This window comes from Castor canadensis, chromosome 14, assembly GCF_047511655.1.
Source record: "Castor canadensis chromosome 14, mCasCan1.hap1v2, whole genome shotgun sequence".
NCBI lineage: Eukaryota > Metazoa > Chordata > Mammalia > Rodentia > Castoridae > Castor > Castor canadensis.
In genome coordinates, this window is record NC_133399.1 from 88,925,730 (window position 1) to 88,944,338 (window position 18,609).

At 37.1% G+C, this 18,609-nt stretch overlaps 1 protein-coding gene across 2 annotated transcripts in view; it reads right to left on the reverse strand.

Moving 5' to 3' along the window:
* Nucleotides 1-18,609, reverse strand: part of Galntl6 (polypeptide N-acetylgalactosaminyltransferase like 6) — a 1,137,834-nt gene that overhangs the window by 79,795 nt on the left and 1,039,430 nt on the right. For both annotated transcript variants that reach the window (XM_074054979.1, XM_074054980.1), the window contains one exon: nucleotides 5,475-5,582. In XM_074054979.1, the coding sequence (XP_073911080.1) occupies nucleotides 5,475-5,582 (108 nt within the window). The remainder of the gene's footprint in view (nucleotides 1-5,474; nucleotides 5,583-18,609) is intronic.

Here is an 18,609-nt window from a genome sequence, read left to right on the forward strand (position 1 = left end):
GTGATATAAACAAGAGAGAGGTGCATGTGTGAGATATCTTGCTCTTCCATTTGAACTACTTCAGACAGGGATTGCTTGCCAACACCACAGCCAACAAAGAAGTATTCATAATTGACTTGGGGTGGTCTGGCTTCTACTCTGAAGTCCTCCTCCTCCTCTCCTTCCACCTCTGTCAATTTCATGAGTCTGAGATGATTTATGAAATCAGCAGAACTGGTTGTCATGAAGGCGATGTCCCTGGAAGAAAGGCATCTTGGGAAGTATATTAAGGAGACTTTTATTTTTCTTTCTTTCTTTCTTTTTTATCATCATATTACTTTTTCATTGGGCATACACTGTGACATTTACAAAGGTTCTTACAATATATCATAGTTGAGTTCACCACCTCCATCATTCTCCTTTATCCCCCCTCTCCCTACTCTAAGGAGACATTTAACAGCTGATAGAGTTAAAGCAACAATTCTCCCTCAGACCTTAGATGAGGATGAGACCATGAAGTTTAAAAACTATAGGAAATCTTCAAGGGTCATTATATTTGGCTAAGAAATCCTAAGTAAGTATATAAAATAAAAAACATTTGCAACTAGTACATACATTAGTGTAGTGTAAGTATCATAAAACATATATTACTATACATATAATAATGCTATGTGCTATATATGACATGTACTTCTGTTAAATCATAATTCCAATGATAATTGACATGAAAACAGTTTATACATAAGTAAGCTGTATAAGATACAGATCTCATTGCATAGTGAGTTTGATTATTCTCGTTTTACTCTTCTCTTATGGTCACAATATTCTGGCTTTGTTATATGTAGGTTGCCAGATTATGTGGACTCTATCTTAGAATCTGGTTCAGTAAGCATTTTTTTTTCTGCAACAAAAATTTAAACTAAAAGCAAATATGGCAAAAGTTTTTGTGGACTTTCAGAATTCTAGGTCTGTGCAAGTCTCCCAAATCTGACTCTCCCTGAGCCCATGTACAGGCTGTTACTCAGAATTCACCATGTCTAAAACCATTCTCAGCCTCTTCCTGCTTCCTCATTTTCTTATTTTTGTACTTATACTGTTTTTTCTCAGATACCAAGAAGGAAACCTCATAGTCATATATGACCTCCCCTTTTTTGCACAGTGTAGCAAATCAATAAAAATATTTCATGAAATTTTCTGAACACATGTTTTTTGCATTGAAAATGTTGATTTCTGTAGTCTTTCTCCCCTTTCATGCTACTTGTTAGTTGATCTTTCCATTGTACTTCATCTGTTTTTATCCTGGCACTTCTCATTTAAAAACAATCAGTTCCTCCCTACAGTCTGCATCCAGGGTCTTCTAGGGTCTGCCTCCAATTCACATGTAAGGTTCTAACACAGTGCTTTGTGTGCCTGCTCATTCCTGCTTGGTACTTTGCTCAGGCTGGTGCCCCTGCCATAAAGGCCCCAGCTGCTCCTATTTTATTCCAAACCTTCTTTCTATAAGGGACAGGATGTTTAATGTACAGACCCTGGAAAGACAGATCTTGGTTCATAATCTCAACTCTAGTCTTCACTATTTAATATCTATTCCATTTACTGTGATTTAACATTTTCAAGAACTATGCAACATCCTGTACACATTTGACCTTTAAGAGATTTCACTTCTTTGATTTTAGCTTTTATCCTGAAACTTGGAAAAACCTAACTTCTTCCATGTTCTTGAATGGTTGCTATAAAAGTCAAAATGAAATTTTATTTTATTTATTTATTTTTTGGTGGCACTGAGGTTTGAACTCAGGGCCTTGTGCTTACTAGGCAGGCATTCTTACCACTTGAGCCACTCTACCAGCCCCAGATAAATTTTAGACTAAGAAATAAACTATAGGCACTATGTTAGAGGTAAAATGTAAAAGTCTACAGTTTTCTGATTTGTATTTTCTGGTGTCCCTTACAGACATAGGATAAGAGTTAGTAGAGTCTTCAGTTGGTTCAAGTTTTCTCTTCTGTTGGCACTAGGGAGGGCAGCTGTGTGTACTTCCAGGATTGTCCTGCTCACAGTCTGCAGGGCTTCCCTCAGTGGACATTGGGACCCTTCTGGGGAAACTCCCATGGGCTGAGCAGCATCCATGTTTAGCCATGGAGTAACTACTTTCCATCTTTGCTATATCCCTACTGTTAGCACCTATCTGTGGTCCAGTGATCCACAAACTCACCGGCAATCATAGAGGAGTCTGTGAATCGCTCCTCTCCAAGAGGAGCTAGTAATTACTGCTCTTCCTGCAGGGTGGTGGGCTGTCATAATGAAGGGTTTCCCTTGAGACCCTTCCACTCATTTGCCACCCAGCCACCTCCGGCTGTGCAAAGCAGCGCTCAGTGCACCTTTGCTGAGGAGCTGCTCACTCTTCTGTTATAGGCAGTGCCATCCCCAAAAAATGGATGACTGTTACCATAGCACTGGTGTCTTTCTAGTCTCTCCACAACTCTACAGACAAACATCTTTTACTCCAGGGGCTTCCTGTTTACTCCCAGTGAAAAGATACCACAACTATGCTCCAATGTACTGACACTAGGTCCTGAGTTGACTTAAAAATATTTAGACTTCTTAATGATCAATGAATTCTCTGATTCACAGATGGAGCTGAACTGTGGATCACAATGTCCCAGATTTTTGCATTTTGTGGAAATGCTACAAGGATGCTAACTTGTGTTTTTGCCAAATAAGGGCTTTAACAAAAATCTATGTTGAATACAGTTGTAAAAAGAAAAAGAAAAAACCTGTAATACTGCATAGGAGAGATGTCAGTAAACTGACTAGATTCAGCTTTGTGATTCTTATTTTTCTCAGTTCATTGAGGCTGGGTGAAAACTTGGCTAAAATTTGCCTATGGTCACTGGTCCTGAGTTTGGGGACCACTGTTGAATGAAACTTATTAATTTAATTGAGGTAGCCTTAAAGATCTTCTTTAATGTCGTTTAATTTGGGAGGAGTGAAGGTCACAGGTATGGTACCACTTCTACCTCCTCCTCTCTCTACCTATGCATATTTTGGAGACACATTTGAAAAATTATTTGTTACATTCTGTTGTTCTGTAATGGTTTCCTGAATGGATATTTTGTTTCTTCCAAACAGATTATAATGCAAGGTAAATAGGAAGTATGAATAGCACTATTTAAATTTATTTCTATAATACACACTGGATGATGTTTAGAGGACTTCAGGCTGATCATACACTTATGTGTGTGTGTATGTGTTTGTGTATTTTGGAAGTTGGTTGGAATCATCAGTTTATATAGGTACATAAACCAAAGGTGCACATTTTTGAACTATTACAAGAGTTTGGTAAAGTATAAAAACAAACATTTGGGATCAAGTCTCCAGCTTCATCTCCATTTCCTAATGAGGCTAGGAAGATTAAAATATCTATAGAGTAGTTGTGGTCCTGCATTTCAAACACCTTGACAGTTTCTGTAATCATGTAGGGTGTAGCAATGTAGTTGAGGTTCTGCCACAAAATATCAGAATTGTTTTTCATGTTAATATACCCTTTTACTTAAAAAGTCATAAAATGCTCCTTAGCGTGACAGTTGAGCTACAATATTTATGACTTTCTGATTGCTCTAGCAGTTTATGAAAAAATTAAAATGAGCCCTCAAGTAAGATTTAAGTGGAAAAATTAAAATTCAGAATTATAGACTTCTTTCATTTGAATGAAGACTCATTTTTTCCTGGATGTTTTATGTGCTAGATCAAGTTTCCCTATATTTTGATAGTCCTTGAAAAAGTACTTTCATTTCTCTCTCAAAAATATATGAACACTTTTATTTTTTGAAAATAAAACTTTTTGGATCAGCAAAACTTTTCCCACCCAACTTTTATATGCTATTTTTGACTATAACTTGTCCATCCTACAAGTGAATAATTCATCTTGGGGTACAAGTTGGGGAGTATATGAGTGAGTGATAGTGGATAAAAGACAGAACATCCTTATCTTTAGGATATTTTAAACTGCTATGATATCCACATGACTGATAAATGATGTATGTTCAAAATTATTTAATTGCTTTAATCTCCCTGTGAGTTCTTGTTATTTTCTGATTCATACGCATTAAGTCTCATGATGAAATTAAATCATATTTCCTTATCCAAAATGCAGCCTTTTAATCACATTATGATTTTGTAATTGGTTTCTTTTCTTCAAATAGTATATCTTACAGATATTTAGTGGAGTATGGTATTAATGTCTAATTATTTTTGAGTAGAGAATGGAATAATATGACTATTTTCCTTCAAAATGGATGTAAGATAATTTTATTCTATAAATTCTTATTGCCGTAAGAACGATCATGGACATGGCTCAAGATAAAATGGACACTATCGACAATCTCAGAAAGGAATAAGGAAGAACAACTTCTCTCTAAAAAGACTCACAATAAATGAAAGTTTTTATTATACTTCATTAAAATGTTTAAATTTTAATAACAACAGAACCTATATCATTTTTTCTTAGTTTTCCTGATTAATTAATTAATTAATTTCTTCAACACATATTCAAATGTTCTCTAAACATCGTCCTAGGTGCTGACAGGATAACAGCAAGTCACACAAAGAGTTCTGCTCTGTGGGATTGATATTCTAATGAATCCTGATGAGCTCATTTATTGTTATTATTTTACCAAAGCTTATATGAGTTTATTGAGTTTGTATAAAAAACCCAATAGTTACATGTTATAGCCTTACTAGTAAACGAACCAAGATGAATAATTCAGGATTAGATTCCTAGGGGAACACTGTGCAAAAGGATGTGTAAAACATCCTTTTTTCAGATTGGCATCAAGCAGTAGAGGTACGTATTGTGGTGAAGAGAACAGGCCCAGTCATGAGGAAGGTAACATGGACAATAGAGAAATTGTTAGGATTGTTTGGAGAAGGTATTGTGGTTATATCCTTCTAAATATGTATGAAAACATTCTAAAAGGCAGAGAAGAAAAGCATCCTTGCATTTGCTGTATAAGAAAGGTTTTATTCAAAACAATATCTGATCCAGACTTGGCCAATTTTGAGAATTTGTAAAATTTTAGGTAGAGTTAAGTTCTGGTTGTCAAAAAGAAGAAGCCAGAGTTTGAGTCGCCATCTTTTCCCATCTCTCATTTATCCCTATTGCTGTCTGACCACTTATATATCCTGTATTTTCTCCCTTGGGGGAAAAGAATTGGTCATCTATTCTGTAGACTTTGATTTACACCCCTTCTCTGCTACTTGTCATTCATGTGAGTATGAACAAGCCACCTCACTAAGCTTCTGCCAATAACAAGAACTAGCAAAACAGTTAATAATTCATTAATCAATGGAAATAAAACTCTGAGAAACAGAGGAATGCCACGCGTTGAACTTTCTGTATACTGTGCCTTAGATATACTACATGTGCACCTAATTACTCTGCTTTCAGAAAGCTGTACTTGCTCAAGCCCACCCTCTTTTGATGTTCAGTACTCACTCTTGCAAGGCTGGTCCCAGATGGAACTTTGTAAGGGACGTACTTCCTGTAGATATGACCAACTCTAGAACATGGAACGTCAAACATTTCTCCTCCACACATCCAAACCTAAAGAGAGAAAGTATAATAAAAGAACCTTGAATTTCATACACAAAAAGGAATTATTAACAGGATTCATACAGGTGGCTAACAAAAAAGAAAACACACATTTTAAACACATAGATTCATAAAAGCATAAAACCAAAATACTATCATTTCCATAGGCAATAGGCCATCTTTTTTATTCTAGTAGAATTTCAACACAAATATTGTATTAAATGAACCAGGATTTAATGCTTATACAGCTTCTTACTTGTATAGATATTTGTTTTGATACTCTTGTTGTCAAATCATTTGAAGATATGACATTAGAATTTAAAATGTCAAATTATAAGTTTGAAATACAAGTGGAATTTCTAAAATAGTCAAGTAAATTTTTTTTGTTCATTTATTCACATGTGCATACATTGTTTGGGTCATTTCTCTACCCTGTCCCTTCCCCCACTCTCTCCCCCCTCCCTCCCTCAGTTCCAGGCAGGTCCTTTTCTGCCCTTATCACTAATTTTGTTGAAGAAAAGACACAAGCATAATAAGGAAGACAAAGCATTTTTGCTAGTTGAGTTAAGGATAGCTATACTGAGAGATTCCTAACATTGCTTTCGTGTACCCATGTGTTACAACCCATGTTGATTCATCTCTAACTGATCTTTACACTGGTTCTTGATCCCCTTCTCATGTTAACCTCTGTCGCTTTAAAGTTTCTGTATTAGTTCCTTTGGAGTGGGGACATCAAACACTTTCATGTTTTGGGTTTTTTACCTATTCCTATATCTCCCATATGTGCTCCCCCTTGTCATGTGATCCAAGTCCAACCACATTGCTGCATTTGCCCTAGATCTAAAGTCCGCATATGAGGGAGAACATACAATTTTTGGTCTTCTGAGCTTGGCTGACCTCGCTCAGAATGATGTTTTCCAGTTTCATCCATTTACCTGCAAATGATAAGATTTCATTCTTCTTTGTGGCTGAGTAAAATTCCATTGTGTACAAGTACCACATTTTCTTGATCCATTCATCAATAGTGGGGCATCTTGGTTGTTTCCATAACTTGGCTATTGTGAATAGCACTGCAATAAACATGGGTGTGCAGGTGCCTCTGGAGTAACCTGTGTTGCATTTCTTTGCATATATATCCCCAGGAGTGGGATTGCTGGATCATATGGCAGGTCTATGTTTAGATTTTTAAGAAGTCTCCAAATTTTTTTCCAGAGTGGTTGCACCAGCTTGCATTCCCACCAGCAGTGTACGAGGGTTCCTTTTTCCCCACATCCTCACCAACACGTGTTGTTGTTGGTGTTTTTGATGATGGCTATTCTAACAGGGGTGAGGTGGAATCTTAGTGTGGTTTTGATTTGCATTTCCTTTATGGCTACAGATGGTGAGAATTTTTTCATGTGTTTTTTGGCCATTTGAATTTCTTCTTTTGAGAAAGCTCTGTTTAGTTCAGTTGCCCATTTCTTAATTGGTTCATTGATTTTAGGAGAGTTTTGTTTCTTAAGTTCCCTGTACATTTGGTTATCAGTCCCTTGTCTGATGTATAGCTGGCAAATATAAAATAGTCAAGTAAATTAATGAACAGAAATATATCCATGCTTTAAGTTAAATCTAGATTTTAAAACTTGCAGTAGTGATAACCTTAAGAGTCATAATTGCTTTCTCATTTCTCTCCACCATCAATCTTTTCTTAGGTAAAGATAGAGATTGGTGAGTGATGTGAATTCAAGAAATATTAAAGTCAAGGTGTGTGCTAAGAGGCTATACTTATATATAGTAACAAAAACTAGTTGATGATATTTTACCATGACTACCCACTTAGGCATATAACGTAATCATGGTTTTACATAACAGACTATGTACTGTAAAATGAATAATTATCAAAACATAAACCTAGATTTTATACAGGCTAGATTTAAGCAATTTTCTTTGTAAGAGAAAAGATTAAAAAGAGTTAAGATACTGTCATGTTTAATTTTATGTGTCAACCTGAGTGGGTCATGGTGCCCAGATATTTGTCCAAACATGCTTTGGATGAGTCTATGAAGGTGTTTTTTTGGATTAGATGGATGCTTAAAACCAGTGAACTTTGAATAAAATATATCATCCTCCACAATGTTATTGGGTCTCATCCAATCTGTTGACAGCTTTAATAGAACAAAGACTGACCTCCCCTGAGCAAGGAGAAATTCTGAAAGCACTCTACTTTGGATATGAACTGTAAATTCTCTGCATCTCCCCCCTGCTCTGAAGAGTTTGCACTTATCATGCCTTCACAACCATATGAGACTATTTCCTAAAATAAATCTCTCTCTTCTCTTGGTTTTGTTTCTCTGGTTAATAGAGATACACAGTTTGTTTGAAAGTATAATATTGAAAGAGATAAAAAGAAATGTTTATGTCTTCACTTGCATTTTCTTCCAATTTCTTTCACTAAGAGGAATGACACCTCAGGTGAGACTGGTTGAACAAATAGTGATTAAGGTCAATAAAGTCTGGGGGAAGCAAAGTGATTATTAAGACAATATGCAGTGACTTTGAGTTCAGGACTACTGATGGTGTGAGTTTCAAGTTGATGAGAGATTTATTAATGATTCAGACCAAGACATCAGAAATATGTGTGAATGATAGAAAGCTGATAAGGGGCAGTGAAACTATACTATCAACATCTGGAGAGATCTGGGGAGGCTGGACAATGTATGATTTTAAAAAAATGGGTAAATAGAACAAGCTTTTCCAGGATCTAAAAGAATCAACTCTTCTAGAGCAGAGAAGTCAGGAGAGGACTGAGAAGCAAAAAATGAATATCACCAGTATAATATAGATAGTTTAGGGATCATGGGCATAGATCAATTTACAGACCTTAAATCTTTTGCTAATTTATGGGTAAATGCTTTTGGTGCATTTATTAAGAGAATTACCAAAGTGGGAAAAGGACAAAACTGTGTCTCAGGAGAAGTGATGGAAAGAACTGAAGATGTGTAATTAGAATTCTTCAAATATTTGAAGAACTGGGTATTTGGAAAAGATGTTCTATAGAACCTTAAGAAGATTATGCCAGGTTTGACAGCACAAAGCTTTAAGGAGACATATTCAACCTAGTGGAAGGAAGAAATTTCTAATACAATGGTTAAAGATGAGATGGACATCCTGTATTCCTATATGTATTGAAATCTGCAGTAAGTTATACTTTGGAGAACAATGATAGCAATTGATCTAGCTGATAATTTAAGGTGATCCTAACACCAAGAATTAGCATTTGTGAATGTTTATTGTATCCTTTCCATGGATTTTTTTATTTAAGGCTCACAACTCAGTGATAGACTTTATTATTTCCCCATGGTAGTGTAACGAGGAAGAGTAGCAATTTCAAAAGCACACAACCAATCACCCCCCCAGAAGTGATTTGAAGTAGTCTAACTGCAGAGCCCACAAGCATAATGAGAATTCTATCTATAGAGGCAGCAAACTTTGTCTATAAGGGGCCAAATAGTAAATACTTTCACCTTTGTGGGTCATATAGTCCTTTTTGCAGCTAGGCAACTCTGCTACTGAATAGGCATGACTATATTTCAATAAAACTTTGTTTGCAAAAACAGGCAGTAGGCATGGTTTGCTGGCCCTTATTCTGTGAGGTACTTTCAAAAAATGAAATTCAGTGATTCTAAGATAGTATGTGTGGAAGATTATACTTTCCAAAATTGGATACCACCATATCTCTCATTGCACATATTCTTCTAACATGTGATCTCTCCTTGAATTTGGGTGGGCTTGTGAATTCTTAAACAAGTCGGGTACAGCAGAAGCGAATGATGCTGGGTCATAAAAGGTAGTGTGGTTTCTGCCTGTCCCTAAAGGCATCATTTTTGCCATTCTGAGTTGCCGTGTTGGAAAACTGACATCCTGAGCTACCACACTATGCAGAAGTAAAAGGTACATGAGAGGTCATGTGTAGGTACATGTAGGTGATGGAGAGCTTCAGGTGAGGTTTTTACTGATGACCAACATCATCTGTCACACATATGAATGAATGAAAGTCCTCTAAGTGATTCCAGCCCATAGCTGTTGAGTCATACCCAGATGAGACTCTATGTCACAGAGGGAAAACAAACTATCTCTTTTGTGCCTGTTTTGAATTTGGGACATACAATATCCATAAACTTCATAAATGGTAATTTTATGCTATGGAATTTCTGGGTAATTTTTATGCAGTGGCAGGGACCAAAACTATATAAAAGTATATTTATTTCAAATCCAGGATAAAGGTGAACTGCTAATACAGATAATCAAAATTTATGGATCACCTAGAGATTTCATCTTATATCATCATTGTAGGAGATACAGTGCTGGGGCTCACCAGTTTCCATGCTTATTTCTTCCTCGGCACACTGTCAGGTTGTAATTCCTTTGTATTTAGATGAATCCATGTGATTATTTCTTAACACTGAAATGAGAATGGAAGTGATGTGCATCACTTCTGTCCCAAAGAAATTATGAATGGACCTCCTTCTCTACTTTCTTCATAATTTGTTTTTTTCCCCCTGAGAGCCCGGTCAGTTGCAGAAGATACAGAGAAAGTCTTGAGATTCTAGAAGATGGTGAAGTCATTAAATGGACAGGGACCGAGTGCCTGAAAAACTGGATGAAACAGTATCCACTCCTCCTCCTCCAAACTTGGACCAAACTGTGACAGGAATAATAGAGAGGCCCTATGATGTTAAGTTACCAAGATTTTGTGGTGGTTATAGCAGGTGGTCCACTCCAAAGACATTTCTTCAGTCTCTTCTGACATTTTTAATCACATGTAATGACTAATTATTTTAGAGATAACTTCATTTATTATTTCTGCATTTTAAAGAGGTAGGTTTTGAAAGTAATTAGGCAACAGATGAAGGGGAGGGCTTGGGAGGACTGAGACTCTTAGATAGTCCAAGTGTATAATCAATTGTCAGTTCTTACTGGTCAAAGATAAGCAGATATCTCAGCAAGGAAGCCCTCTTGTCATCTGCTGCTAGGATATCATAATTTGTTGGTACAGTCTCTCTCTCTCTCTCTTTATTTCATAGAAAAGGTGACCACTTTGCTCCCATTAGTTTGTGAAGGTGGCAAATCTTTCTTGCAAGATTAATGGGTGGTGACAAGTGAGGGCAAGATGTATGACCAATGCTTGGAGCAGCGTCCTGTTTTTCCAAACCTTAATCTGTTATTTTTGGCTCACATGGTTTTGTAGAATATTTAGAAAGTGGACATAATTGAAGTAAATTCTTCTATGGATAAAGTTTGCCTGCTGTTATGGGCTGAATGTTTGTGTTTCAAACCCCCAAATTGATATGGCACAATCTTAGTGTGATGGTATTAAGAGGTGGGGCCTTTGGGAGGGGCAATTAAGTCTTCAAGGTGAAGGCCTCATAAATTGGATTAGTGTCCTTAAAAAGAAAAAAAAAAGAGAGATACCAGAGGGCTCTTTTATTGTTTATCTGCCACTAGCAAGTACAGTAAGAAGGCACACATATGCAAGCTGGTAGGGACCTCTCACCACAGCCCAACCATGATGACACTTAACCTCAGACTTCTAAACCCCAGAACTAGGAGAAAGAAATTCCTGTTGTTTATATGCCACTCAATCTATGGTACTTTGTTTTAATAGTCCAAATGACTAAGACTCCTTCTTTATTAAGGTACAACAGCACAATCTAATAGATACACTGGAATGAATCTATTTATTTTTGAAAGATAGCCTCTACATAGTTTGAAAAGATTCATGTATCAGTTTTCTGTTGGTGTGTAAGATTCCCACAAACTTGGTGGCCTAAAACAACATGCATTTATTCACTTTTCTGTATGGCTGGAAGTCCATGTGGGTTGCACTGGGTTCTTTACCTTGAGTGTCACAAAGCTGAAGCCTACTCATCTGCTGGGCTGAGCTTGTTTCTGGAGCCTTTGTGGGAGCTATTAGATTGTTGGCAGAATTTAGTTGCTTTCAGTTGTAGGCCTGAGTCTGTGTTTTCTTGCTGACTACTGATCATGGGCCACTCTTAGCTCCTAGGAGCCATTTCAATTCCTTGCCCCAAGGATCCAAGATGGCAACTAGGGTGCAGAAGCAGACAGTGTGAGCTCAATGAATAAAAAACCTTGCTGAGATGCTGGAACCACATTTGGCAGAAAAAAAGCACCAAGGAGAACCAAAACTTTGGCACCCTGAACACCTAGCCCACACAAAGCTTCTCTATGCCATGTTACACTGAGAAAACAGGAGGGCTCCTGCTGTTACCAGCCACGGGCTCCAAACCTGCTTGGGAGACATTTGGCAGACCAAACAGGTGAGCGCCAAGCATCACATGGTATTCCCCCAGCCACCCTGGGATAAACCAGCATAGCCCCCTGGGCAGACAGATGCCCCTACAAAATAGAAAAAAGCAAAACTGAACAATAAACAACAAACTGAAAACTAGCAAACAGCAGAGGGGGCAAGAACATTGAAAGCACACCAGAGAAGGGGGGAGAGGAAAGGAGCTGATCTCCAATGCAACTATCAGTAAACAAATGGCTGGTAAAGCAGGAAGACCAACAGTGGGTGGTTGATAAACCACTGCTTGAATTAGAGGCAGGTAGTGGTCCACAAAACTCATCTCTTGAACCAGTGAGCAACATCCAAAGTCAAATGACATTGCAAAATTGAAAAACAATCAGCAAACTATTATAACACACTGATAGCAGGGATTGTGCTGACAGAACACTGCCCCTGCCCCTGAGAAAGGAGGTGAGGCAAAGAAACAAGCCCCCAGTAAACAAGTACAGCAAAAACCCAACTCCAAAGCAGGACAGCTGGTGAACTACAGAGCTGATCTCCTGAACCTGAGGACAGTATGCAAACTTAAACTACCACACCTCACTGAGGAAGAAGTTGACCAAGCAGCTGCTGTTGAAAGACAGGAACAAACCTCACTACCCACAAACCAACCACCCGGTGAGGCTACGACAGAACTTTGGCTTAAATACCAACACTAGGACTGAATGCTGGAGGAGCAACACCAGAACTTAAACTAAGACTGAAATTCTACTGTTCCTGAATCTGGAGGGTTTTTGTTGTTGTTGTTGATTTGTTTATTTGTCTTGTTTCTTGTTTGTTCATCTCTCCTTGTTGATTTATTTTTTGTTGTTATTGTTAGTTTTATTATTGTGAATTAGTTAATACTAAATTAAACCCAGACCAGGGACAGAAATAGCACACACACACTTAGCTAAAAACTGAATACAGCCACAAACCAAAATTAAATGAAGGGAAAGAAAATGGCTGACTGAAACCACCAACTAGCCTATGAAGAACATAATTGCACAATATCAAGTGGAGCGATGGGAAGAAGAAAAATGTGTGGAAATAATTCTCTTCCCAAAAGTAATTTAATACAGGATTCAGAGGGAAATGAAAAAAGTGGATACCCAGTTCTGGACTCCAACAAACCAGGAATTCAACGGTGTCCACAAGAACTTCCTCAAAGAAGAAATCCTGCAAGTAATCAGTGAGAATTTCATGGAAATGTTACTATACATGGTTAACCAAAACACACAAGAGGCACTCAAGAAATTTCAAGACACCAAAAATAAAGAGTACAAGAAGACACAGAAACAAATAAATGAACTCATAGGACCCCTAAATAAACACCAAAGTGAAACAGAGAACACTATAAATAGGGAGATAAATGAATCACAGTCAAAAATAGACCATATTAAAGAGGAAGTGACCCATGATATGGAAAACCTCAGAAAAAAGAGTGAAACAGAAACACAAAACACAATGGAAGGCCACTACAGCAGATTAGAACAAACAGAAGACAGAATCTCAGAACTTGAAGATAAAATGGAAATTAAAGGAAAAACTGAAGAGCTATTAGTCAAACAACTTAAGACCTGCGAAAGGAATATGCAAGAACTCACTGACTCCATCAAAAGACCAAACCTGAGAATCATGGGCATTGAAGAAGGAGAAGAGGTGAAAGCAAAAGGGATTCATAATATATTCAATAAAATAATAATGGAAAGTTTCCTAAATCTAGAGAAACTTATGCCCATAAAGGTACAGGAAGCCTCCAGGACACCAAACAGATGAAGCAATAAAAGTTTTCTATGATAAGTGGAAGCTAAAACAATATATGACCACCAAGCCACCACTACAAAAGATTCTCCAGGGAATTCTGCACACAGAAAATGAAAGCAAGCAAAACCATGAGAGGACAGGTGGTACCAAACCACAGGAGAAGAAAAAACAAGGAATCAGAGAGTAACATTGATTCAGCTGCACACAATCAAACCCTTAAACAACAAAAACAAGAAAATGACAGGAATCACCACATACCTATCAATATCAATACTGAATATTAATGGACTTAACTCCCTCATCAAAAGACACTGTTTGGCAAACTGGATTAAAAAGGAATATCCAACAGTTTGTTTAAAAGAGACCCATCTCATTGACAGATACAAGCACTGGCTTAGGGTGAAAGGCTGGAAGATTTACCAGCCCAAGGCCCCTGAAAACAGGCAGGAGTAGCAATACTTATCTCTGACAAAGTAGACTTCAAACTTACATTGATCAAATGAGATAAAGAAGGACACTCCATACTAATAAAAGGAGAAATACACCAAAGGGAAATAGCAATTATCAACCTATATGCACCCAACGTCAGTGCAACCAATTTCATCAAACACACTCTGAAGGACCTAAAAGCATATATAGACTTCAACACAGTGGTAATGGGAGACTTTAATACCCATCTATCACCAATAGATAGGTCATCCAAACAAAAAAATCAATAAATCACACTATAGATCAAATGGACCTAGCTGATGTCTCCAGAACATTTCACACAACTTCTGCACAATATACATTCTTTTCAGCAGCCCATGGAACTTTCTCCAAAATTAATCATATCTTAGGGCACAAAGCAAGCCTCAGCAAATATAAGAAAATAGAAATAATATCATGTATTCTATCTGATCACAATGCATTAAAACTAGAACTCAACAACAAAAACAACAGCAGAAAATATGCAAACAATTGGACGTGAACAATGCATCGCTCAATGATCAGTGGGTCATTGATGAAATAAAAGAGGAAATTAAAAGTTTCCTGGAAGTTAATGAAAATGAAAACACGACCTACCAGAACCTATGGGACACAGCAAAGGCATTCCTAAGAGGAAAATTTATAGCCATGAGTGCTATATTAAAAGGACAGAAAGGTCTCAAATCAATGACCTAATACTACATCTCAAACTCCTAGAAAAAACAAGACCAAGCAAAACCCAAAACAAGCAAAAGGAGAGAAATAATAAAAATAAGGGCCAAAATTAATGAAATAGAAACAACAACAACAAAAAAATACAAAGAACCAATGAAACAAAAAGCTGGTTATTTGAAAAAAATAAACAAGATTAACAGACCCTTGGCATATCTGACTAAAATGAGGAGAGAAAAAAACCCCAAATCAGTAAAATCAGAAGTTCAAAAGGGAAGATAACAGCAAACACCACGGAAATCCAGGGAATCATCAGAGAGTACTTTGAGAACCTATATTCAAATAAATTTGAAAATCTTGAAGAAATGGACAAATCTCTAGGTACTTATGACTATCCAAAATTGAACCAAGAAGCTATAATAACCTGAATAGATCTATAACACAAAATGAAATTGAAACAGCAATAAAGGGTCTCCCAAAAAAGAAAAGCCCAGGACCAGATGGATTCTCTGCTGAATTCTATCAGACCTTTAAAGAAGAATGAATACCAACTCTTTTAAAACTTATCCATGATATAGAAAGGGAAGGAACACTGCCTCACTCATTTTATGAAGCCAGTATTATACTCATCCCCAAACCAGACAAAGACAGCTCCAAAAAGGAGAACTATAGGCCAATCTCCTTAATGAACATCAATGCAAAAATCCTCAATAAAATAATGGCAAACCGAATCCAACAACATATCAGAAAGACCATACACCACAACCAAGTTGGCTTCATCCCAGGGATGCAGGGGTGGTTCAACATACGCAAATCTATAAATGTAATACAGCACACTAATAGAAGCAAAGACAAACACCACTTGATTATCTCAATAGATGTAGAAAAAGGCTTTGATAAGATTAAATACCACTTCATGATAAAAGCTCTAAGAAAACTAGGAATAAAAGGAAAATACCTCAACATTATAAAAGCTATATATGACAAACCCATAGGCAACATCATACTTAATAGAGAAAAACTGAAGCCATTTCCCCCAAAATCAGGAACAAGACAAGGGTGCCCACTATCCCCACTCCTATTCAACATAGTCCTGGAATTCCTAGCCAGAGCAATTAGGCCATAAGAAGAAATAAAAGGAATACAAATAGGTAAAGAAACTGTCAAAATATCCCTATTTGCAGTTGACATGATCCTATACCTTAAAGACCCAAAAAGCTCTACCAGAAAACTCCTAGACACCATAAACAGCTACAGCAAGGTGGCAGGATATGAAATCAACTTACAAAAATCATTAGCTTTTCTATACACCAACAATGAACAAATGAAGAAAGAATATATGGAAACAATTTCATTTACAATAGCCTAAAAAAAAATTAAATACCTAAGAGTAAACTTAACAAAGGACATGAATGACCTCTACGAGGAGAAATAAAAACCCCTGAAGAAAGAAATCGAGGAGGATTACAAAAGATGGAGAGATCTCCCATGCTCATGGATTGGTAGAATCAACATAGTAAAAATGGCTATGCTACCAAAGCAATCTACATGTTTAATGCAATTCCCATCAAAAACCCAATGACATTCATCAAAGAGATTGAAAAGTCTACCCTAAAATTCATTTGGAAATCCAAGAGACTGTGAATAGCCAAGGCAATACTCAGCAAAAACAGCAATGCTGGAGGTATCACAATACCTGACTTCAAACTATATTACAAAGCACTATCAATAAAAACAGCATGGTACTGGCACAAAAGCAGATATGAAGGGCAGTGGAACAGAATAGAGAACATTGATGTGAATCCATAGAGCTATGCCCACCTTATTTTTGAGAAAAACTCCAAAAACATATGATGAAGAATAGATAGCCTCTTCAACAAATGTTTCTGGTTAAAGTGGTTATGTGCCTGCAGAAAACTGAAACTAGATCCATGTCTAACACCCTGTACTAGTATCAACTCAAAATGGATAAAGGACTTTAGTATCAGACCTGAAACTCTGAAGTTAGTGTAGGAAAGAGCAGGGAATACTCTGGAAGCAATAGATATAGACAAGGACTTCCTCAATAGATCTCTAGCAGCTCAGCAACTAAGAGAAAGGATGGACAAATGGGACTATATGAAATTAAAAAGCTTCTGTACAACAAAAGAAATGATCTCAAAACTGAAGAGACCACCCACATAGTGAGAGAAAATATTTGCCAGCTATACATCAGACAAAGGACTGACAATCAGAATATACATGGAGCTCAAAAAACTAAACTCCCCCAAAATCAATGAACCAATAAAGAAATGGGCAAGTGAACTAAACAGAACTTTTTCAAAAGAAGACATTCAAATGGCCAAAAAACACATGAAAAAATGCTCACCATCTCTAGCCATAAAGGAAATGCAAATCAAAACCACACTAAGATTCCATGTCACCCCTGTTAGAATAGCCATCATCAAAAACACCACCACCAACAATTGTTGGCGAGGATGTGGAGAAAAAGGAACCCTCATACACTGCTGGTGGGAATGTAAGCTAGTGCAACCATTCTGGAAAACAATATGGAGGCTTCTTAAAAAACCAAATGTAGATCTGCCATATGATCCAGTAATCCCACTCCTAGGGATACACCCAAAGGAATGCAACACAGGTTACTCCAGAGGCACCTGTACACTTACGCTTATTGCAGTACTATTCACAATAGCCAAGTTACGGAAACAGCCAAGATGCCACACTACTGATGAATGGATTAAGAAAATGTGGTATTTATACACAATGGAATTTTACTCAGCCATGAAGAAGAATGAAATCTTATCATTCACAAGTAAATGGATGGAACTGGAGAACATCATCTTGAGCTGTTTAGCTTGGTTCAGAAGACCAAAAGTCCTATGTTCTCTCTCATATGTGGACTTTAGATCTAGGGCAAATGCAGTAATGTTGTTGGAGTTGGGTTACTTGCTAAGGGGAGAGCACATATGGCAGGAATGGGGATAGGTAGGAAACCCAAAACTTGAAAGTCTTTGATGTTCCCATTGCAGAGGAGCTAATATAGTAACCTTAAAATGACAGAGGTCAATATGGGAAGGTGACTAAGAAGTAGTGAAGAGGTTTGGTAGAGATGAATCAATTTGGGTTGTAATACACTTGTGCATGGAAGCAACACTAGGAATCTCTCTGTAGAGCTATTCTTATCTCAACTAGCAAAACCACTACATCTTTCTTATTATTACTTATGTCTACTCTTCAACAAAATTGGGGAAAAGAGCAGAACAGGTTCTGCCTGGAAGCAAGGGGGGGTGGGATGGGGTGGGGAGCAGTGGAGAGAAATGGCCCAAACAATGTATGCACATATGAATAAATGAATAAAGAGAAAAAAATATTCCTTGCCCCATGGACCTTCCATCTGAGCATAGGTTAACTTCTGTGATTAGGTTAGGGTCACTGTGTTCATCTCCCCTTCTTAAAGTGAGCTGTTTAATAACCTTAATTACAATTCCCAAAGTTCTTTGGGACATAACACAAAAAATCATGGGAATAAACCAAGGAAGAGGAGCATCTTCAAAGTTTGCCTGCAGCCATTTCTAACAAACCAAAATTCATGTGTTCTGTCCGTAAACTATCCTTAATTCATAAAAATGTTCCCTTCAAGAGTTTTTCTTTATAGTAAATCAAATTTAGGAAACTTCTACCCAGATATTTTTCTTATGCTAAATTCAGTGTTGAGAAAACTGTAAAACCCAAGAATTTATTTATTATTTCTCCATATGGTTACTATGATCACTTAAAAAAATACATATGAGAATTTCATGCCTCCAT